This window comes from Ceratotherium simum, unplaced genomic scaffold (assembly GCF_057802395.1).
Source record: "Ceratotherium simum simum isolate JZ-2026a unplaced genomic scaffold, ASM5780239v1 HiC_scaffold_69, whole genome shotgun sequence".
In the NCBI taxonomy this organism is placed as follows: Eukaryota; Metazoa; Chordata; class Mammalia; order Perissodactyla; family Rhinocerotidae; genus Ceratotherium; species Ceratotherium simum.
The window spans coordinates 681-25,000 of NW_028261285.1; the positions used below are offsets into that span (position 1 = coordinate 681).

The 24,320-nt window shown below is 37.1% G+C and overlaps 2 protein-coding genes across 2 annotated transcripts; both read right to left on the reverse strand.

Moving 5' to 3' along the window:
• Window positions 1-6,435: 6,435 nt before the first annotated feature.
• LOC106800184 (olfactory receptor 1165-like) lies at window positions 6,436-7,386 on the reverse strand. Its single transcript, XM_014792474.2, has one exon. The coding sequence runs from the start codon at window positions 7,384-7,386 to the stop codon at window positions 6,436-6,438; it is 951 nt and encodes a 316-aa protein (XP_014647960.2).
• Window positions 7,387-13,088: 5,702 nt separating this feature from the next.
• LOC101392769 (olfactory receptor 5M5-like) lies at window positions 13,089-14,072 on the reverse strand. The gene is given in 1 exon segment (XM_087428520.1): window positions 13,089-14,072. A coding segment is annotated over 1 exon segment (984 nt).
• Window positions 14,073-24,320: the final 10,248 nt, after the last annotated feature.

The following is a 24,320-nucleotide window of genomic DNA, read 5'->3' on the forward strand; positions in this document are numbered from 1 at the left end:
TTTCTCCCTATTAGCTAATTCTAAATGTCTCTGCTCAGTTTTACCTAAAAGCCCTACACTAGCTGTTCCCTAGTGTTCAACCTTCTTCGATCATGCCAATATTCTCAGTTTATAATGAACAACATTTGCTCATTTATTCCTTGGCTTATTTGATTTTTCTCTTCTTTCACCTGGAACACCCTCTTTTTCTAGTGGACTGATGCAGCACTTGCAATATATAAAGCTTTAAATGAAAATCACTATCGCAAAGAAGCTTTCCCTTTTCACTCCAGCAATGTTTTTCACATTCTTAGTGTACCTACAGACATTCCTATTAGGAAATCCAAATTTTCATGATATATTGTCTTCACTATTCTTTATACATATTATTCTTATCCCTTTCTACATGATTTTGAGATGTTGAGAACATTCTCAGATTTTATAATACATATTTTTTAATTTTTCAACATGACTGTACTATGGCACATGGTGAATATCCTCAAAGCAAAAATCAGGATGACAGCACAGGGAAGGGGGAAGAGGTCAAAGTTCAGCAACATGAGCCTTTGGGAAGATGGACTCAGGAGATATCACGGCACTTAGACTAAGAGTGTTCCCTGCCTCAAAGATTGTAGGACTTCAGTGTCCCCATATAAGTGAAAGATAACACAAGATAGATCACCCAACCTGAAACCAACTCACCTGAAGATCCTGTTCCTATTATTAATAGTCTCCAATGAAGTTCCAACTCAGAATTGAAACATTATTAAAATATTAAGAATTTTGGAAATAGAGAAGGAGTTCACAATAAATTTTAATTAAAGTGAAGGGAATATATTTTTTTAATATCCAGAAAAATTGAGAGAGAGAGAGAGAGGGAGGAAGCGGGGAGAGAGACAGAGATTTGGAAGCTGAATCTAACTCCTAGGAACAAACTGCAGGGCTTATGTATGCCTCCGTAACCTCAAGGATTTAGACTCTAGAGAATTTTTAGTGAACTAATACTTTTTATATCACAAATCAGAAATTATTTTGAATGCTCCCCTATGTGGCATTTTACAAGAATGTAATTTCTGCTAAATTGCTGGAGATAATGCTTCATCAAGCCTACCCCATGAATTTCTCTTAAAATATTAATTATAGAAAATATACAGCTTAGAAAACATGGTGACTACAGTAAGTGGGAAAGATAAATCAGCTATAATGAAACCATTCAGAGATCAGTAAAGCAAAGGGAAAGATAAATCAGCTAAAATGAAACCATTCAGAGATAACTTCTGTTAATATTTGCTGTATGATTTTTCTGTCTTTTTTATGCATTATGTGTGCGTCTTGAAATGTATAAACAACATAAGTTGGATTCTGTCTTTCTCATTTAACATAAAATAATCGTTATTGTCCTTGGAAACATTGGAATATTCCAAAAATTTAATGGAAACATTAAAACTAATTTGCATTTTCTTACAAATATAGGCAATCTACTCTTCCAAGCTCATATTACTACAATTGAATAATATAATCCCTTTGTGTCCATACATTCTTAAAAGTGGCAAATGAATTTTGGAACCATGTTTAACTCTCTAAAACCACTAGATGTAAACCAATCTACTACATCCAAATATCACCCTATTAGATCCACTTATACTTTCCCTGACAACTTGACTAACCCTTGCCAGACTTTACCAGGAACCCCTAACACAGCAGAGGCTATTTATCACAGGGCATAGAATTATTTATTTTAGATGACATGGCCTTGCTCCAGAATACCAGGGGTCTGCACTGTTATTTTCCCACTGGGATTGGCGTGAGTTCTACACTGCATCTGCTCCCCATCACTGACCTCTGCACCCTGGACCTGTGGGTGGTGCGGCTTGTCAGCTGCAGCAAACTTGTGCATCTCAAACAGACACATATGGGAAATGCCCCAACTTCCAAAGCCTGAAACAACTGTGTGCTGCCACCCCTGGGGCCAGCCCCATCCAGCAGCAATCCTGAGAGAGCTGACAACAGCCTCACAGGCTGGAGGCCTACAGCAATTGTGAGCCCCTGAGCCTAGCAACCAGCCATGCTGGGGGTCCACTCACTTAATAGTAAAACAGCAGCAGGTATATGCTATTATATCTTGCAGCCACCTGTACTGGGGCTTCTCCCACCAAATAAAGTGACTGAAGGGACCACGCAACCGCGTGCAGCTAAGCCTTAAATCCATCCAGCCAGGGGGACAGCCTAGCCTTCCCATGCACCTGCAGTAAGGGCAACCCTGCCACAACAGAAGGACACATGTAGCCCACACAAGGGACACTCTTGGGACATTTGGAACTGGTGACAAGAGGGAAGCACATTGCTGGGCCTCACAAGACATCTCTTACATAAGGCCACTTCTCCAAGATCAGGAAAAGTAGCTGATCTACCTAATACATAGATATAAGTGTGGAGAAATAGGTAAAATGAGGTGACAAAGAAATATGTTCCAAATAAGGGAATAGGACAAATCCTTGGAAAAAAACTAAATGAAACAGAGATAAACATCTACCTGATAAAGACTACAAGCCAATAGTCATAATGGTACTCACTGATCTTGGGAGAAGAATAGATGAACACAGTGAGAACTTCAACAAAGAATTGGAAAATATAAAAAAGAACCAATCAGACCTGAAGAATACAATAATGCAAATGAAAAATTCACTGGAGGGAATCAAGAGCAGAATAGATGATACAGAAGAACAGATCAGTGAGGTGGACAAAAGACTAGAAGAAATCACCCAAGCTAATCAAAGAAAAGAAAACAGAATTTAAAAGAATGAGGACAGTGTAAGGGACCTCTGGGACAACATCAAGTGCACTAACATCCATGTTATAGGTGTCCCAGAAGGAAAAGAGAGACACAAAGGGGCAGAGAATCTATTTGAGGAAATAATAGCTGAAAATTTTCCTGACCTAAGGAAGGAAACAGACATCCGGGTACAGGAAGTTCAGAGAGCACCAAAAAAGATAAACCCAAAGAGGCCCTTAGCAAGACACAATATAATTAAAATGTCAAGAATTTAAGATAAAGAGAGAAACTAAAAGCTGCAAGAGAAAGGTAACAAGTTATGTTCACGTCTTTTACCTATTTTGAGCCAGTTTTTGTGTATGGTGTAAGGTAGTGGTCCACTTTCTTTCTTTTGCATGTAGCTGTCCAGTTTTCCCAACACCGTTTATTGAAAAGACTTTCTTTTGTCCATTGTATGATCTTGGCCCCTGTGTTGAAAATTAGCTGTCGATAGACGTGTGGGTTTATCTCTGGGCTCTCAATTCTGTTCCGTTGATCTGTGTGTCTATTTTTGTGCCAGTACTATGCTGTTTTGGTTACTATAGCTTTGTAATATATTTTGAAATCAGAGAGTGTGATATCTCTGGATTTTTTCTTTTTTCTCAGGATTCTTTTGGCTGTTTTGGGTCTTTTGTTGTTCCATATAAGTTTTAACATTCTTTGTTCTATTTCTGTGAAATATGTTCTTGGAAATTTGATACGGATTGCACTGAATCTGCAGATTGCTTTAGGAACTATGAGCATTTTAACTATGTTAATTCTTCCAATCCAAAAGCATGGAATATCTTTTCATTTCTTTGTTTGGCTAAGTATTGCTAATCTCCCATGTTTTCTCATTCAGGACCCAGGCTGAAAGAGACTCACTATTTGCGGCATGCTTTTTTCCAAGTTAAATGCATAAGCTCAAGAAGGATAGATTGAAAGCATGCAGGGACATGGGCCAGCCCAGTGACTTAGCGGTTAAGTGCGTGCTCCGCTACTGGCGGCCCAGGTTCGGATCACGGGCGCACACCAACGCACTGCTTCTCTGGTCATGCTGAGGCCACGTCCCACATACAGCAACTAGAAGGATGTGCAAATATGACATACAACTATCTACTGGGGCTTTGGGGAAAAATAAAGGAGAAGGATTGGCAATAGAAGTTAGCTCAGAGCCCGTCTTCCTCAGCAAAAAGAGGAGGATTAGCATGGATGCTAGCTCAGGGCTGATCTTCCTCACACACACAAAAAAAAAATCATGCAAGGACAATTAAAGCTGCTTCTGTGATGTAACTTACAGCAAATTCATTAACTTTCCATTGTACCAAGAAAGTCAATGGGAATTATTCTCTCTCTGCCTACAGAGAAGCATGACAAGGATGAAGAGAGGATAAATAATGTTGAACAAATAAAACAATCTATCACAGATCCAAACCTCACGGCTTCCACAAAAATGAATGTTAGGCGACTCATAGAGCAAAATATGAAGGACAACAAACATTCTTGAATATAATAAAGACAAATGGCTTCCAGACCTTAAGGGTAGTTAAATATCATCTTAAACAATTACAAAAACATTACAAAGGTAATATATTTGACCAAGTTAAAGTTCAAACTTGCTCTTTATCAAAGGACGTTGAGTGAAAAGTAAAGCCAAAACACAAAAATATTGCAAGATACGTAATGGCCAAGGGAATTATAGTCACAATATGAAATAAATTTTCAAATAAATAAGAATAAAGACAAATAATTGAAAGGAAGATTGGTAAATGCCACACAAATGCATTTTATAAAAGAAAAAAAATCCATAAATGTATTAAAATGTGCCTAATCTCAAAAATCATAAATATTCAAATTAAAACTATAAATGAAATATTCTATACCAAGTAAATGTGTAAAAATCATAACTTCTAATAATACTGAACACTGGCGAGGAAGGGAATCATAAATTTATAACTTTCAAACATTGCTTTTAGAAGTCTAAATTGATACAATCGGTTGAAATATTGAAAAGTAAATAAATGCATATTACTTCTAAGTATAAACCCCATTCTAATGACTATTTATGTGCAGTATAATGGTATACATACCTCAGAATTGAAGATTCCCAAGTGTCCACCATGGTAGACTGGATTAAAGAAAAATTCTGAAATATTTATTCCACAAAATATTAAATAGGAACAAAATTGGAAATCTATAACTGTATGCAACAACATGAATGATTTGTAAAGAGACAATGTTCATTTATAAAAGTCAGATATATGGAATGCATAATGCACGATTTCCTTTACATAAAGTTTGCAAAGAAGGAATATTATTTTGTATTTTTTGAGAGGCGTGGTTAGATGTTGAATCTATATAGAAAAACAAGTGTATCATTATAACAAAAGTCATCCTTTTGTATCCTGTTGAGAGTGTTAGGAAAGAGCTAGTCGTTGAATCTGGGGTACTGGTCATGTTCTATGTGTTGATCTACTTGGGAGTTACATGGGTGTTTGTTTAAAAAATATATTTCAGTATGTTTTAAATTTAAAAAGATGAAGTTAGAGAATTAGGCAGATGTTACATTTTGCAAAGAGTTAGATTTTCATCATAAACATCATAGAAAACTATTGCCCAATTCTAAGCTGGGGAGTGAAATAAATTGATTTTATGTTTTTAAAAAATCACTGAGTAATCTGAGAGTCACACTTATATAAGTTTAAGAAATATGGGAAGAATGTTAATTAGGTATTAATTGCTAAAAACCAACTTAATGATAATTTTGGCTCAGACAGCAGAGATAAGGAGACATAGCTCTGTTTTGGAGATAGAACCAACATAACTTACTGACAGATATTTGACAGAAGCTATGGAATAATAAATAATGATTTCTCCTTTGCTTTGTTTAAACAGCTGAGTAGATGTGGATGTCATGGACCTGCACGGAGAAAATTGGTAGGCGGGAAAAGTTTATTGCTGAGAGTGGAGGAGTAAACGTATGTTTATTAATCTTGGTCTTTTATCAATGATTAATGGATATGTCCTGATAGAACAAATTAAACTTTTTTTATTATTCACTATTATTTTCAACATCTTTTATTGAACTATAATATATTACATTGAGACTCAAAAACAGGTGATGCACATAGAGAATAGTTAATATTTTCAGCATCTACTTGCTTAAAGTCAGATAGTATTTCTCATAATGCAAACTCCCTCATTTTACTTGGAAAAAATTAAGTTTTGAGAGGAACAAAAAGTTGTGTTTTATAGAAACTTTCTGAGTCAAAAGAGTTGGTTATGAAAACCTGAGTACAGATCCAATCAAGACAGTTCTCATCTGTTATTTGCAGCACTTTTATAAAACACAACTTAAATTATAACATAAGTATTGAGTTTCTAAATGTATATGCCTTCTTCATCATTCTGACTTCTACAGTGTCTAACTGGGAGATTTTGAAATATATTTATTTCTGAAACCAGCCAAGATGGAGTGCATCAAAATGGATTATTTCTATATTAATCCAGAGCATCCTGGTCACTGAAAAATGTGGAAAGTGCAATATTTACTTGACTTAAAACATAATCATATATTTACTTAAAATAAAGGTAAACTGGCATCAGCAATATATATGAAAAGTTCTTGGACATAAGTAGGACATAAATACATATATTAATTTTAATTACATTGAGTGAGAAAGCAGTTTGGAGTTGATTAATTTCCTGACTGTCTCTTTCACATCTCTGTTCCTAAGGCTGTAGATAAGAGGGTTCAGCAAGGGGATCATGACAGTATAAAACACAGTGCCCACTTTAATCAGGAGCCATGAGCTTTTGGAGCTGGGCACACAGTAGAGGAGAAGGATGATCCCGTGGAAAATGGTGATGGCAGTCAGGTGGGAAGCACAGGTGGAGAAGGTTTTTCGGAGTCTACCAGTAGAAGGCATTTTGATGATTGTGACAACTATGACAATGTAGGAGGAGAGGATAATCAGGAGGCTACAAGTCACACTGAATATAGAAATGACTAAACATGTCATCTGACTGAAGTTGGGGTCAGAACAGGATAAAAAGAGGATGGCAGAATACTCACAGCCGAAGTGATTGATTATGTTAGAACCACAGAAAGATAGATCCAAAAGAGAATATGTGATTGTCAAAGAACATATTCCACCGCATGTGTAGGTTCCAGCTACAAGGAGGGTGCAGAGTTTATGAGACATGGCAACTGTGTACAGAAGGGGGTTACAAACAGCCACGAACCGGTCATAGGCCATCACTGCTAACATGAACATTTCTGTAATCACAAATGTGCAGCCAAAGAAATATTGTGCCATGCATCCTTTAAAGGAGATTGTTCTGTCTTCCATGACCAAGATTTCTAGAAGTTTGGGTGTAAATACACTGGAATAACAAATATCCAAAAAGGATAGATGGCTGAGAAAAAAGTACATGGGGGTGTGGAGTTTGGGATTGATCTTTATGACCACAATTATGACCAGGTTCCCCACCATAGTGACTGTGTAGATGGTTAAGAAAACCAGGAAGAGGGGCGCCTGGAGGTGTGTGTATTCTGAGAAGCCCAGGAGGACGAACGTGGTCACAGAGCTCTGATTTCCCTCATCCAGTATCATGGCTTTTGATTTAAAAAAGTAAATAAATAAAGGAAAAGAAAAGAAAATTGAGCAGCAGAATTTAAGAAGGTGGAGTAGGAGGAACCCAGCAATGCTCAACATAAACTAGTGAAGGCAATGCGGTCAGCGTGCGCTGTTGAGTGTTCTGATCCACTTTGAAGTCTTAATTGACAACTTACTGACTTTCTGATTCTGGACAATTAGCTTTATCATTCAGTACTTTAGTTTCTCATCTATAAAACAAGAAAAAAATAGTATTTATCAGTAGTGATATTTTATATGTGATCCATGAATGTGTGTGATACTTAAAGCATTGAATGCCCCATGATAAAGTATAATTATACGAGATCAAAGGAGACATAGAGCAAAATGAGAAAAACATTGAGCAGATCACAGTAGTCATACGATCATGGCAGAAGTGGCCTTGGGAAGATTAAACACTTTTAATATATAAAGAAAAAAAATAGTAAATTTCTTTGGGGAAAAAATGTTATCATCAGTTATTCACAATTCTGTATTGATATATTGAATATTTATGTATTCTAAGTATATTTCAATATCAAGGAGACACAGAACATCTACTTAAGAAGATCATTAAGTGGTCTGGTGAAAAATTCCACAGATAACTATGTTCTCCCAATTACATGCCCACCATATGTTCATTTATAAGGCTCCAAATGCTCAGTGACTTAAAACTGTCTTCTGAGGAAGTGTTTTGGAGATGTTCTTGAAAGTTTCACATTGACTATCTTTTGTTGGTTATACAGTCAATTGGAATTGCATATTGTATTAAAAAGAAAAAAAACCCTATTTATTTATCAGTGATTATAAAACACACAAAAAATAGTACTAAAAAAGAAATATCTCTTACAACAATAACCAAAACCTTTTCCTGATGTGGCATACTTAGGTTTGGTGGCCAATGAGGAATGAAAAAATGTGTAAGATTTCAAAAATATAAATATTTTATTTTTGTAAACCAACAGGAGTTTGAATATTAGAAATTTCACGAGTAAACCTAAAAAAAATTGATTCTAGAAAAGAATATGGAGATGCAATGAATATGATGCTACCATCTTGAACCCACCTGTGAACTGGCACCACTTTTAGCTTTTTTTGTAACAAGCAACAACCTGTCATCAAATCTCCCACTAATCCCAGGCACCGAGCATCAGCTGTGCAGCTATATTCTCCATCACTTAGAAGATAGGATCGATCTTCTCTGAACTGTATGTATTTAGTCACATATATTGATCAAAAAGGCTTCTCTATAATTCAGGAACTTAGATTTCTTTTATTGGGTCACATCCATGCAGGTTAAGAATTTTGAGATACAATCTGCTACTAGAAAGTAGAAAAGAAAGAAGGCTAGATGAATCCATTATATCGGTAAAGGTTCTAGAACTTGGAATGGGAAAGAATTCCTGGAATTGCTAGATCATGTTCTACCTACTAGAAACTAAGTAGATCTTTGTTCTAGATTCTAAACTAAGATTAAAACAAAACTTGGTACAGTTAAAAAGCAGAGAATTCCTGAATATTTTCACATACCTTGTGATCAGTCTTCATTAGTAATACTTCTGCTGCCCCTTCCTTACATTAATGCTCCTGTCCTCACAGCTGATGATCCCTCTTCAAAGTCTGTCAGTGAAACTTAACAAAGCAGTAACCATTATAGTCAATTCTGTGTTGGAAAATTTCCGTTAACTAGTATTCTTCCTATTGTATTTTCTGGTACGTTCCAGGTCCAAATGGATCTAAATCTATCTCCGGAGTTCACAGAAATTAAATCTAACCCCCTTTTACATTATAGACCTTCAAATATGTGAAGACATTTAAAATGAATTTCTTGCTCTTTCTCTCTAGGTACATATTTTTAGTGTTGGTTTTATCTATGTGTCTGTTTTCCATTTTCTTCCTCACACTGATTTCTAAATACTCCAGAAAGTCTACTCAATGTTCTGGGTATACCCTTGACCCCTGTGAACTGATACTGAAGCTAGAACTAAACATATCTTCTTAGGAATATCCTTCCAGGCTAAGAGATAATGAACTCAGCAATCTGTTTTGACTTGCTACATACCTAATAACAATGCCTAACCGAGCACTTGTTGTCAAGCATTTGTGTGAGGTCAATTTACTGCCTTGCCAAGCTTTGCCCATCATTTACCAGTAAGCAACAAATCCCAGGCATTGAACTTGAAGTTTTCAGACAAAATTGAGGACTGTGCATTTATTATTAAATTTTATGCATTGTTTGATTCTTTTATTCTCCTCTTGCTGCCTGCGTGATCTTCCACTCTAATTGGCGTCACTGCTGATCACATTGCTTCTTGTCTTGACTCAGGCCACTCTGTCTGCCTGAACTGCCTTTGCTGTTTCTTCAGTTTCCATCAATATTACTGATTATCAGTGCCCATTCCATTCTCATTACTATTTGGGCTATTTGTTAAATTTTTGATAAATACTCTTTCACTTCCACTTTTGAAGAGCACACATGTTCTGTTCAACATGTTGTGCTTAACACAAACTTGATGTAAAATAATTATGAGGAGTCTTAACAACCTAGAAGAGTTCAAGGTCACTCACAATGAACATGACACTTCCTCACCCATCTCACAATCATTTGAGGGCCAGGCTACATTGTATATTTATTAGTTTAAACATAAAACAGGTACTAAAAATGCATTAAGAAGATAATAATTCTTAAGATAATGTTATGGTGATAATTTTATCAAAGTCTTTAGGGTATTGTTTTTAACTAACTTAGCTTGGTACCTGAGTGTATGACGGAGGTTGAATGAACAAATTTCACCTTTGTTCACAGCACAGAAAAAGGAAAATAAACATCCCACTTATTTTTTCTTGTCAGAAACTTTTCTTATAAAACTCAAATATCAACCTTTTTTTTTTCTTCTCGTTCAGAGAAGAGACTAATTTGAATGGATGGAGAAAAGGCACCATCACATCCTGCCATTTTGTAAAGAATACGGACTTAATGAAACAGTTTCCATTAGTTCAGATTCACCCTTTGTCATTTATTATATATGTAGCTTCGGCAAATTGTTTGATTTTATGAGCCTCAATTTTATCATCTATGAAAAGTGGACAATAATGCTATGCTAGGTCATTTAAGATTTTTAGCATGAACATCTTAAATAAGGTTTGACTTTAAAATATCTGAGAACAAATTCTACATTTAGCTAAAGACTCCACAAATATCAGCTCCCTTCCTCCATGATTTTTTAATGCTGTTGCTCTCCAAAACAACAGCATCAGTTTCAAGTTTTGAAAATGTTGGCAGAACAAATTTGGAAAGTCGTTTTAAAAAGGGTTTTATGTCCTGAACTCCTTTTAATTTCAGATTTTTCATTCAGTTTGGGATTCACAATTGTATCCATTTCTAATCCACTGATATATAATCTTCACTGTCCCTTCCTTTGCTAACCCCATCTGATTCTTTCTGACTCTCTTTTTGCCATCTCATATGTTTGACTGTGGAAAAGCCAATCAAGAAAAAACTAAAACAGAGAAATATTCAAAATGTACCTCTCTCTTCATTTCCACTGTACTCAACTATCCACTCTTCTGGATATAAGATTTCTAACTATGCTGCCACACTACAGTCCAATCCGTAAGATTAACTTTTGTTGACCCTCACTTAGCCTGAAATGCAATAGTGTAGAGGTTTGGGAAGGCATTTTATACTGAAGGAATCAAATTGGAACTCATTAGTCTAGATTTCTATATTTCTAGGAACGATATAACCATATCCTTTTGTCACCTCAATACATCGTTCACACAATATTTTAAGTCCTTACTGTACAAAAAAGTCATTTCTGTCTTCTAATCTTCCACTGTGTACACCTCTGAAATGGCACCTCTCCCCTTGTTCTCTCACAGTGTCATCACTTCACGAGTTACTACACAGCTCTTCCAGGAGAACATTGCTGGTTAATCTAAACGTCTTTTCTCTTACTCTATTTCCTTCCCCTCATATCATCACAGCATGTCTGGTCTGGGAAACTTAGCTATTTTTATGGGTATGCGTATGTCTGTGTGCGTATGTGTGTGTGTGTGTGTGTGGGGGGGGGTTAGCTTTTTCCCTGAAGAATATCACTCCTTTAGGACAAGACTTAACATTTCTTCCATGACCCCTAATGTGCTTAACATAGACATATTTTCAAGTTCAGGACAATGGTCCTGGGAATAATAAAAGTAGAATTTAGCCTGTTGATTATAACCACTAGCCAGTGGATATTGCTGTTAGTCAGCTCATATAGATTTTTCCTGTCAAAAATTTACTAGATTCCAAGATCCCTCACTTCAGAATGAAAAGACGATCCTACGTAGAATCAACTCACCAAAAGCCATATATTCCTGACATATTTTTTCTTGAGGTCCTCCTTGCTAGTATTAATAAGCTGCATACATATTCTGTTTCAAAACTGAAATTTTCCTTTAAATTTTTCCAGTCCTTTAGTCAGACAGTTGATAGTTCTTGCAAGATATGACTTAATGAAGATACCAATAAATGTCATTTTTGCCTCTGTCAAGAAATTTTAGAGGAGGCATAGAGATGTCCTTGAGGTATAGACAAACCTGGAAACTATACTCCATGATCGTGTTTGTTTTGTATCTAACTACCTGACCTTGGGGACACAGGCCCTAGAGACTCCTGGGTCTCTGTTAAGAGTGTTGCTGAAAATGCTAGACTTCCACTGTTATATTATTTCAAAAGTTAGTCTTCATTTATGTGATGATTACACAGTGAATAAGAATTTTGTGTGAGTGGAATAACCAAAAACAAAATTAAGACAGGAAGAATGAAAAACAGAGTAGATGCCACTATATTTCAAATAATAAAAATTAGTTTCTTCATGGAAAGCTGATGTCATGGGAAGGGTCGATCTAACTCTACTGAATCTGAGCTTAGTAAAAATAATTGTATTGGAGGTAATACAGATCATGAGTTTCTGTAGTTTCTTCCCTGCCTCACCTCTTAAGCTGTGAGACAATTAACTGATATCGGTTAAAATATTTTTAAATGCTAACATTGCTATCAAATGATCAGTTTAATAGTTTCTTGGTTGTTCTATATTCTTTTCAGTGCTCTTCTGACTCCTAGTAACACAATAATCTCAACACACTCTGTGCTGTAGAAGTAGTCTAATCTTTTCACTCATGTTGAACTAATTTTGAAAATATTTAAATGTTATTATGCATGGAATATTATATTATTCATCAGGAGGTGTTCACAGCAAAATATATGCTGTGTCTGCACTGATAATAGTTGAAAAAATATTGCACACAAAAGTCTTCATTTTCCAATGTAGTAAACTTTGGAAGTCAGGTACATGACAAACAGTAAGCACTATGGAAGAACTGGACAGTACATATAAATTTCAGACTGCAGGAAAAACACATTCTGTGATTTTGAATTAAGTTTAAAGCTTTTCCAAGGATCAGTGTCAGCATAGAGACCCATCTTAAATAGGACACCATAATATTTCTTGAATATTACTTGATGCCACTCTTGTGTTTCCTATCAATCAAAATTTCCAACCTCTTTTCCATTAGACTCTCAATTGATGCCAAGCTATGCGTACATCAAGAACATCATTCTTATTTCTGAGAATTGCATTCAGACACCACCAACAAGGGATACTTTTTGATCGTTTTTGAGATTCTTTTTTTAGTATTCATTGGGAGAGTGTCAAAATGGAACTTTTCTCCATTATACCAAGGTTTCTCATAAACACTCTTCTCAAAGCCTGTTTCACATCCTTGTTCCTCAGGCTGTAGATAAGTGGATTCAGCATGGGACTCACAAAAATGCAAAACACGGCCACAATTTTCCCTTGTTCAACAGACTGCTGATTTGCTGGTCTCAGATACATGCAGAATAGGGACACATAGAACATAGTGACAGCCGTCAGGTGGGAGCCACAGGTGGAGAAGGCTTTGCGCTGCCCTCCACTGGAACGGATCCTCATAATGGTGATGAAAATGAAAACATAAGAGACGACGATGATGAGTAGGGAACCTGTGAGGTTAATCCCTGCAGACACAAATAGCGCCGTTTGCTTTATGTAAGCGTCAGAACATGTCAACATTAAGAGGGGAGGGTCAGCACAGTAGAAATGGTTGATAGTGTTGGGTCCACAAAAGGACAAGCGAGAGGTCAACATCACCTGCATTGTGCCCACCATAGAACCCCAGAGGTAAGGGAAAGTGACCAGGCAGATGCAAAGTGGCCTGGACATTCTGCTGCTGTAATACAGGGGACTGCAGATCGCCATGTACCTGTCATAGGCCATGGCACCAAGCATGTAATATTCAGTAAGGAACAGAGTCACAAAAACAAAACATTGGATCAGACACCCCACGTAGGAAATGGTTTTCTTCTCAGATAGGAAATTAACAAGCATCTGAGGAGAGACATTAGTGGAATAAAAAATATCCATGCATGCTAAATGGGTGAGGAAAAAGTACATGGGGGTTTGCAGCTCGGGAGTAATTCTGATTAATAAAATCAATCCAAAGTTCCCTGTCATGGTGACGAGATAAATCAGGAGAAACACCACAAAAAGGATGGGCTGCAGCTCTCGTCAGCTGGTCAGTCCCAGAAGAATGAACTCAGTTGCCTCAGTGCCATTGCATTGGGGAACTTTTTCTATCTTCATGTTCTCTAATAAAAGAAGAAGAATTGTTCAGGTATAAAGAGAGAAATAAATTGCATGCAATACAAGAATAGACAAAATAAATGTACCCTAAAACATACTGGTTTTGAAAAGAGAGGTTTAAATAGGTTACTATTTCCCTCAGAGATGGAAGACTTTCAATAGATGCCTTCAGGTGGCCAGTGGTGTTGATTAAAGTGGACATTGTAGTGGAAAACATATTTTGAAGGTCATGCACCATGCTTTGCTGGCTGCTTTGCAACCCCCACCTTAACTTGGCTAGCACACACAGAATTTGTCTGAGCTCACTGGTCTCCCTAAATAGGCTATGGAGTCAGAACCCCTGATCCTCAAACATGGCTACCACTGCAGTGGATCACGGCATAAACTGTTGATCAGGGAATAGGGAGAATGGATGAGTCTCTGTAGACTGGTTCCATCACTGTCAGCAGAGGCAAACCTTCTGTAACTGGAGCAGCATATAATTCTTGAGAGCCTATTGTGTGTTTATTCAGGTTCAGTTTCTACCTCATTTCTTACCTTCTGACAGCAGAGAACCTCTCCTGGTCCCTTGGAGTTCTGTCCGTCCCATCTCCTTTGTTCTAAATCAGCACCCGGTATCTGGATTGTTTCTTCACTTAATATGCCCTTTCCTCTCGGTAATCTCTTTTTATTGTACAGTGTCCCAATTTATTTTATATCTCATACATATTTAATATTACTATTTCAATTTATCTCATACCTTTGACTTCACATCCTTAATCTAAACTACCGGGAGATCTTGTTTTCTCCACCTTCAAAATATCGCACGTTGCATCTTAAAATAGCTTGTCAGCATTTCCTCTGCTACCAGCTAGATCTAAGACAAAATTATCTCTTGCCAAAGCTACTACAGTGATCTTCCTTCTTCCACACGTGAAATCCTCTATCTCCCAATGCAAGCCAGTGGTCTTTATAAACATAAATCACATCGTGTTACTGACTTGGTGAAATGGTCCAAGATTTTCCATCACACTTGGGCTGAAATCTAAATTTTCTAAGAAACATCGCAGAGCCTAAAGGACTTAGTGATTCCTTCCCATCTACCTCTCCAAACTCTTTGACCACTTTCTCTTCAGTCCTTCTTCTCCTGCCACATTAACCTTATAACTGTTTCTTGAACATGCTGAGCACATTCCCACCTGAGGGCCTTTGCACATACTGTTCCCTCTGCTTAGAATGTTCTTCCCTCAGACCTTTGAGTGACTCATTTCATTACTTCATTTAGATCTCTCTTCTAATGACACCTCCTCTGAAAAGCATTGCCCGGCCATTTGTCTAAGTTAGCTTCATTCCAAATAGCTTGTTAATCATGCACCATGATCTGTTTTTCTCATATCATTTATCAATTCTAAAATTATTATTTACACAAATAATTTAGATTTTCATATTTTTTGTCTGTTGCCTCCATTAGAATTTATACACATGAGAGCAGGAAATTTATTTGTGCCATATCCCCAGACCTTTGGAACTTGGGCAGGTGCCTGAATCATAGGCGACACGCAGTATCCATTACTTGAATAAATAAATCAATGAGGTAGATTTGCCAACTCACATCAGTTGATTTTTCATGGTATGTAGATTTCTTACCTCCCTAATGTTACTAGTGGAGATTGAGTTAGTACAAGACACTCCAACTGCCATGTAAACAATGTACAGGAGGGAGCACCGTCAGGGGTTCATTTAATAACACAAGCTAGTGAAAATAGTGCCTGACCAAAACCTTGATAACTGATATTTATAACTTGCAGGTTAGACTGTTGGAAACAGGTGGAAATTTACTGGGGACTGAAAAAAATGAGTTACCTTTAATTACTACAGCAAATTTTGCAAGGCCAGGAAGACATAGAAAGTTCACACCTTTCAAAAATAACTCTGTTGCTTTATTAAATCATGTATTCACAAATCTAACACTTAGATCCGTGGTTTTCAACTCTGGCTTCACATTAAGTTCAGGTGTGGGAATTTTAAAAACGCTGACATTTGGGTCCCAGGTGGGGCACACATGTTGGTACATTTTAACGAGCTTTCTACGTCATTTTAATGCACAGCCAGGATGAAGCACTGAATGAGATCATTGGAACAATGTGTTTAAAGCAAAGAAAAGAGCTATTATCACATGGTTTTACCCTCTGATCATTTACACCTTCCCCTTACGGTGGATTCTGAGGTATTGCGACAAGGTACCCTTCAGTATAGAACTTCCTGTCATTAATGTACACAAAATTTTTCTCCATTAGTTTGAAGAAGGAAATACCCTAGCTCTTATAGTACTCTGTTGTTTTAGGAAGCTTGAAAAGAGAGAATCTTTCTGAGAATCTCCATGATCCTATCTCAAGTCTTCTTGCACTCAAGAAATAGAAGGAAAAGGAAGTAAACTTTCTCATTAAGGATCATGTCATTCTATTATTTGTTACACATAGTCCAGGGTTTAATTTCTGGGATTCATATGGAGAAATACCAGTTGTGAAAGTAGTATAGTTATATTTCAAGTATAAGTTAGTATAGTTATATTTCAAGTTATAAGCTGAAGTGAGGGAGTGGAGAACAACTTGTGTCTCATCGTTCTCACTAAAATATTCAGAGTTTTAAAAATGCTGGTGCAGATCATTTGTGTTGAATGGTGTCTGAGAATATTTCAGACCCATCTCACATAGCATAGCCCACAATGCCATGGACTTCCACTAGATGGATACCTTCCAAATTGTTAAGATACCTTCTTCATTCAGTGCTTCTCCCTCATTCCAAGTGGAAAGTGAGTGAGAAAATGAAAGGAATAAGGATATTCCAAAAGAAGGTGTTCATTAAATGTATAAGTCAAATAACAGAATTATTGAAAAGAGCTACAATTATGCTTACTGTAGGAAAGAACTAAAGATCTATCTTCAAAGCAGGGGAAAGAAACCTAAAAATCTTTACGCCCTATGCAATCTTTCCTGAGAACTTAGGCCAAATGGGATGGTTAAGTTGAAAGGTCAATAAAATCCATAAAAATGTTGGGAAAAGACACAAACATATTAGAGAAAACTGTATTCCCTTTGAACTAAGCAACATAAACTTGTTTTGGTCATCCTGGATATAGCAACGCCATCATATCTCAGTGCAAAAGTGAACTGGAAAAACCTAAGAGAAGCCCTTCTGATGAAGAAGGAAAAGTATTCACATTTACTTTTTTTTTTCTTTTCACCTTTAACCTTACACTCATTTAGCAAAATCTCTTTAAACTTTTAATAATAAATGTGGGAAATTATTAAAAGCATATGGAGTGGGAGTATATTTTCTTGTGTCCATCTCTAAGGCTCTAGAATTGGAGGAGAAATACGAGTAAAAAGGGAAGTATGATGTATGGACTTTCTGAATTCCAACAATTGGCTAAAGCTCACCGTGGAAGCCTACTCTAAATCTTTGCTGTATTGTGAAATGGATCTGTAACTAAGGCCAGGGATGCTATGGCGCAAGGCCTGCCTGACCTCCTAATATATCACAAGTCACCTGCTATCTTTGCCAGAAAGAGTCTGCAATCTGTCTGCCTATGATTTTGTCTTAATGTGGCAGTTTTTAGGGTCACTACTTATTCCATTTTTTGTTCAAAAGAGGAAATAATAAGAAATCAAACAATATTTCTTAGAATTATTGACTTTCAGAACTATCAGACTTACCTGTGGAGGGATAGTGATTTCTTAGCCTCCTCAAAGTTCCCCAAAGTAGAAGGATTTATAGCTGAATGGCTAACTTTGTGAGACTCATCCCTGAAGCATTCATCAAGAAGTCACCTTTGGGACATCATTGCAACTGATCCTGGAGGTGTTTTAATAGTCACATCTTAATGGATGGGATCCTAATTTATGGGTGAATCATTAGATGCACACAGTGTCTCTTGGTAAATGCAAAGACACATAGTACTGGTTTTGATATAGGGATCAAGTCTAGGGCAGATATAAAGTATTCCATTCTTTATAGTGAAAAGATCTTTGCCATGACTCTGCTCAGCATATCCTCAGCTGGAATAGTCTTTCCCTCTTCTGAATGCCCGTGGGGGTTTTCTTTGCCTGTCTTGTGGTCCTTGACTCCTTTTATAAATCTATTTCTTTTACAGGATGGTAAGTGCTCTTAGGGCAGAATAAGTGTCATTTCATTTGATACCCCCTGTAGACATCGGTATAAAATTTTGGATGCCCAGTTAATATTTAGTGAATAAAGAATTCAATGTTATTGAATGAATAACTAAACAGTGATGCTAGGCAGAGGGTTGTGAATTAGCAGTCTTTCATGTAAACAGTAATTTGTCTCATTTTCACTAGTAATCTAAGATCACTTCTCATGAATTAAATTCCAAGTTGCAGGGAATCAGTTTTGAGACTCTCATATCTAATTGAAATGTTAGTTTAAATGAAATTATTTTAAATAGATTTATTAGCATGGACCGCTTATACAAAGCTATGTTTAGTTTATGGTTCTTGATGTACATTATCTACCTTAATATTTTCTCTTTGTGTCTTATCTACATTAGTATTTGAAATCAGAGTAAAATCCTAGTACTTTTGGGCCAGGTTCATAGTAACACTATTATTATAAATCACCACAAAGATCATATAGTACTGTTACACCTTTCTTATGATTAAGCCAATCTTCCTCTTCTGAACTCCATCCACCATTAATGCGTGACACACACAAAAAATGTAGATTATGACAGAGAGAGAGAGTAAAGAGCCCAAAGCCTCAACTTTTGGCATACTAGTGAGTAGATAGAAAAAAGTAAAAGAAAATTTACGGCCTTAGGAGATCTCTCTGAGATAGGTTGCTCCAATCTCCTTGCTGTAGGCTTTAGCTCTGAATCAGTTTGTTGGGTAGCCACAGTAAAGTAAACGTAAGCATTTAAGCATTTAATAAAGTTCATCTTACTTAAGCATTCCCACTTGGACTTGAGTTAATACCCCCACTTGAGTTTCTTTAGTGTCCTTGTGGCGTGGATCATACCCAAATTTCCAAATTTCCAGCATATCCCTAACGTGGAATTATGAAAATAGCTAAAATTTGATGACTGGGACGTGTTGCACCAGTGAAGCTGAGTACTGCACAGCAGACTTCCCAGGCCAATTGTGAATGAATGTGAGGGGCAGACGTCAGGGGGTCTGTAGTTCCCACAAGAACCAAAGTGCAGCTGGGTCAGCAGGGAAGATGAGCAGGCTGTGTCCAGCCAAGAGCAAGTAATGACCCCAAGCTTCACTTGTCATGGTGGCGACAGCAGAGCAAACACTACCATGCAGATCAGAGAGAAGCACAAAGATTATGCACGCAGATCAAAGCCCCCCTTCCCCAGGGATGGGAGGCCTCATTAAGTTATAAAAGGAGAAAAAGGATTACAACCTGAAGGACTGGGCGTTTGCCTAAAGAGAAAGATCAATCAAGAGAGTTATTTAAATTATTGATTGTTCTGAGTCCAAAGCCACTCTTTAAAAGAAAGCCACACGTCACAAATCCGTGTGATATGTAATTATATCTTGACATAAGGACCCAGGCAATATGCTAATTAAAGATATTTTGTCATTACATTGTTTCTGAAAAGACAAAAGAGAAACAAGCACAATATTTATTACCAGTTGCCATGAACATGCAAAGAATAAATAAAAGCATTTGTCAGATGGGCAAAAATCTTGCTAGTTAAAAAAAAAATAAAACAAACTTATATGCACTCTTTATTTTTCATTCTGAAAAAATGTCTTTCTGCCTAGTTGGTTAATTGAGATGGGTGAATGTTCTACTATGATAATTTATCTCATATTTCATAACACTTAGTCCTAAAGTCATGCTACTGTCAAATCCTTCGTTGAGTATGTTGGTTAGAAGAAATACATTAAAAAATTGTGTTTTCTCACCTAAAGTGATACATTATGTTCATTATAAAAATTTGAATTTGCTCAACAAATCTATGATAATCGGTCCATTGTTGATGACCCTGCAAATATTTTTATAATCAACTTCAACATTATAAACTCTGTACACATGCCTTTAGTAGCTGAAATTATTTCTGGATTTTCCTCAATTCAGATTGGACGAATAGAATTAGTTGTTTGTATGGACGATTCACTGTAGAAAACATTCTTTGCAATCTTGTTTCCCCGCATCTCTGCTCAGCGGGATGGGGCTCCTGTGGAAGAGCAGAGCACGTACAGAGAATGGAAAAAGCCGCATTTCCACATGTTCTTCACATCAACTGCTTGTAGAGCGAACACATTTGCCACTCTCTTAGTATAACTGCTATCACTTCTTGAGCATTTACTAGATACCAGCCACCACCGTGCTAAGCATTTTAAATGCATATCTGTATTCACTACCAAGGAAAAACAAAGTTTATGTAACTCATTATATCCTGGTGATAGAGATATTATAATTTATTTCTTACTGATAAAAATCCTCTAGCTTGGAGACATTAAAAATTTTTTTCAAGGACACAGACAGAGAGAGGTTTCAAATCAAATATTATTCTCTTAGATATTTCTGGGCTGGCTCTGAAAACACGCCAAACCATATGGGTTCATTAAGATGTTTAGCGAGTAATTATATTTATGGGTAGCCATGTTTCAGACAGTTTTGAAAATGTATGAATATATAGATTTCTTATGGAGAAGACAGGGGTGGCCACTAAAAGCTATTACAGTTTCATAGTTTCCAGGCAAAAAAGATTGCGTCTGGTACCAGGGTGATAGTGATGGAGGAGACAAAAAGTGGTGAGAGCCTATGAGTTTTTTCCTCACATCATGCACTTCCCATTTACAGCATTTCCCCAAAGTTGAAATGTTTATTAAAGAAAGTAATCAATAAAATTTTGTAAGATTTTAAGACAAATGACCTATCAATACTTTTGTGTGTGTCTGTGTGTGTGTGTGTGTGAGGAAGATTGTCCCTGGGCTACAATCCTCCTCTTTTTGCTGAGGAAGATTGGTCCTGGCCTAACATCCATGCCCATCTCCCTCTACTTTACATGGGATGCCGCCACAGCATGGCTTGATGAGCAATGCACCCGTCCGCGCCCAGGATCCAAACCTGCAAACTCAAGGCCGCCGAAGCAGAGCGCGGAAACTTAACCACTATGCCACCGGGCCGGCCCCTATCAATACTTGCAAAGCATCATTGCAAGCTTTTCTCAAGTTCCTCTCTATTGCTGTAATTCCTTTCTCCTTCTCCTCCTCCTTCTTCATGTGGGAAAATTTGACTTGAGTTATCTAAAAAGTCATGGAGATGATATAGTCTATGGGAGGGAGTGGGAATGAGAGCAGGAAATCTAGGAAGACTCAGGGATTTCTGGAATGCATAAGCAGATAAAAGAGGGTGCCAAATGTGATACAAAGGATGGAGGCGGAGGCTTCTAAATGACCTTGGAGGGGAAGGTCTTAGAGGAAACTTTGCATTCTTCTCGCTACGCTCCCCACTTATCTACCTCAGTAGGGTGAATGGAGATTGGTGAGATTATGAAAAGGATCATTGCAGCTGCCTGGTTTTTCAATACAAAGCATCTGCTTCTTCTTTATGGGATTGATACACAGGTGTCAATCAGACACGCTGACTGGTCATGGCTCTGGAAAGGGAAAGAGGGAACAAAAGTTTTCCCACTGCTCTGTTTGTGTAGGTGACTTCAGTTCAGAGGAAAGAAACAGAAAATATGTCTAAGCCAGATTTTCAAATCCAAGTTTACCTTTGATAATGCTAGGAATTTAAATATCTGACTCCTGTGTGTAGTCGTCAGTTGATTCAGGATCCAGATGATTCAATAGTCCCTTTAAGCTCCAACAATGGTGAACCCAGAAATATCCCAAAATTTTATCAAAATAAATAATCATTATTACAATAATTATGATTATAGCTATTACTTCCACTGCAACATTTATTTAAAAACTACTATGTGCTGCTCTGGCCTGAGTCAGGAACTTGGAATAAAACAAAATTCTATGCAAACAGTTTAACTGAAGAGAATTTGATGAAATGACAGAGAATACAAGCGAAGTTAAAGAAATCAGTCAACGCAGTTGAAGCACCTGGAGGCTAATTGCAGAAAGCTATTTCCACCCCTAGTCCTGAAATGGCTGGGCAGTGGCATATGTCGCCAGAGCCCAATGAGAGTTAGAACCAGGAAGAAAGTCCCCAGCCACCCCAACACACACCTCTGCAGGAGTTCTCCCTGGAAGGTTGCAGCCACTCTAGCACCGTCATTGTGAAGCTGAGAGAGAATGAGAAGGAAACTGAGCTACTTTGTTCTTTTCCTCCCACTCGTGACATCCTGGTGGTTTCTCCCATTGGTCAAACTCAGCTGAAAACTATACACCAAAGGAGCTCTATTGATGTGACCCCTAAGGGTAAAACTCCAGGTGGACAGAGCAAGGTAGAGAAAAAAGACAATAGGTCTGGCTGGGGTAGGGTGACCAAGGAAGAATCATTAGCACATCCATGTTATCCACATATGTACAATGTTCCTGTAGTTATGTATTATTATTCCTATTGAAAAATAGGAATTGAAAATATTTATTGAAAAATAAAGCACGAGACTCGGAATCTGTAAATAACTACTCCAAATTCAACAAAAGTTTATTTATCTTCCAATGGTCCTCTGGACTCCAAAACTTACTCCCTATACCATGCATTATTCTATCTTATATGTTGTAAACATGAGAACTTAATGATTCCCCCAAGTCAAAAAATGTTAAGACATTCAGGCGTAAATTGAAATAAATAATGAATCCCATTGCTGCATCATTCTTCAGAGATTTGATTCCCTGATGATACCGGGGAGTGGGCAAAAATCATGTTCTCAATGAGTTTAGAATTTTCAATAGAATAAAAAGAGAGTGGTTGCTCATAGTCTGACTTTCTGCTAGAAATAATTAAACCCCGGGGATCTGGTCCCTATGTGACAATGACATTACAAGTCTTCAGGTTCTTTATACCCATGTTCTCACTGGGAAATCACTCTTCTTTCACAGGTAGGATTAGGTATTTTTAAAATATATTTTGGAATCTGAAATAAATATTTTAATCAATAAAAATAAAATTATGAGCTGAAACATTCTGATGAATTAGCAAATATCTTGAATTAAATTCTACATTTCTCTCAGAGTACAAGTATTTACAAATGCACAGTGGAGCAGTACTTATCATGAAAGGGAACTAGACCAAAGAGAACATCATTCCATCAATAATTAGTGATTACCTCCACTTGGGAAAGCACTGTTCTAGGTGTCACTGAAGCTGTAGCTATAGATTAGATAAACTCCTTGTCCCCAAGGAGCTCACACTTTGATGTTGAGTCTTGTTTTAGACTAGACCTGCATTTTTCACCAAATTGTAATAGTAGCTACAACCTATTAAGTGCTCAATACATGTCAGACATATTTTAAAAGTTTTACTGGGATTAACTGCCACACGTGAAGGAAGTTGCTATTAATAACCAAATTTTACGCGTGAGGAAACTCAGGCACAGAGAGATGAATGGCTTGCCCAAGCCCCACAGCTAGGAATTAGAGGATGTGAGATTTCCAGCCAGGAAGTCTGGCTGCAGACCCCACTAACTGTTACACTCTGCTGACTCTCAGGAACTAACCATGCTTACTCTCTCTCGCTTCATGAAGAACAATAAGGGAGTGGTATTAAGTAATCTTTCTGGCTCTTTCCCAGTTAACAATGCTACTCTTTATAATTATACACATCATATCATTTAGTGATCTGTACCCCCTTCATGGAGAACTGGTCACTTCTAGGTTTATAATCTTTATTAATTATTTAAAATTAATTCAAAATGCATTTCGTGAAGATGCCTTCTGGAAATTTCTTTTTCCACTGCCAATTGAACCACAACGATACGCCAAGGAGACGTGACACATGTTAAAGCTAAAGATCAATCTTCTAGACTCTTTGGGTGAATGGGTAGTGGCAGCAAACATCTACATGAGAGATTCTCAAGGTGAGGTTGAATGTCATGACTGTAAAGCCTCGGGTTTCCCAGAGCCACTTCTGTCCACATGCAAATACTTCTCGCTGAGGTCTCCTTGCTCAAATCGTGTAGGGTGTTGTGTTCTTTTTCTTTAAAGGAAAATTATTACCGTATAATTCTCAGTTAAATTATATGGGATGTTCATTGCTCACATTGCCTCATTTCTCCACAGTAAAAAAATAAGTGCTGATATTAATTATTTCTTGATGACTGTTTCAATAAATAGATAC

Bases quoted from the DNA above. Each gene is read 5' to 3' on its own strand.
- LOC106800184 (XM_014792474.2), bottom strand. From the start codon at position 7,386: ATGATACTGGATGAGGGAAATCAGAGCTCTGTGACCACGTTCGTCCTC.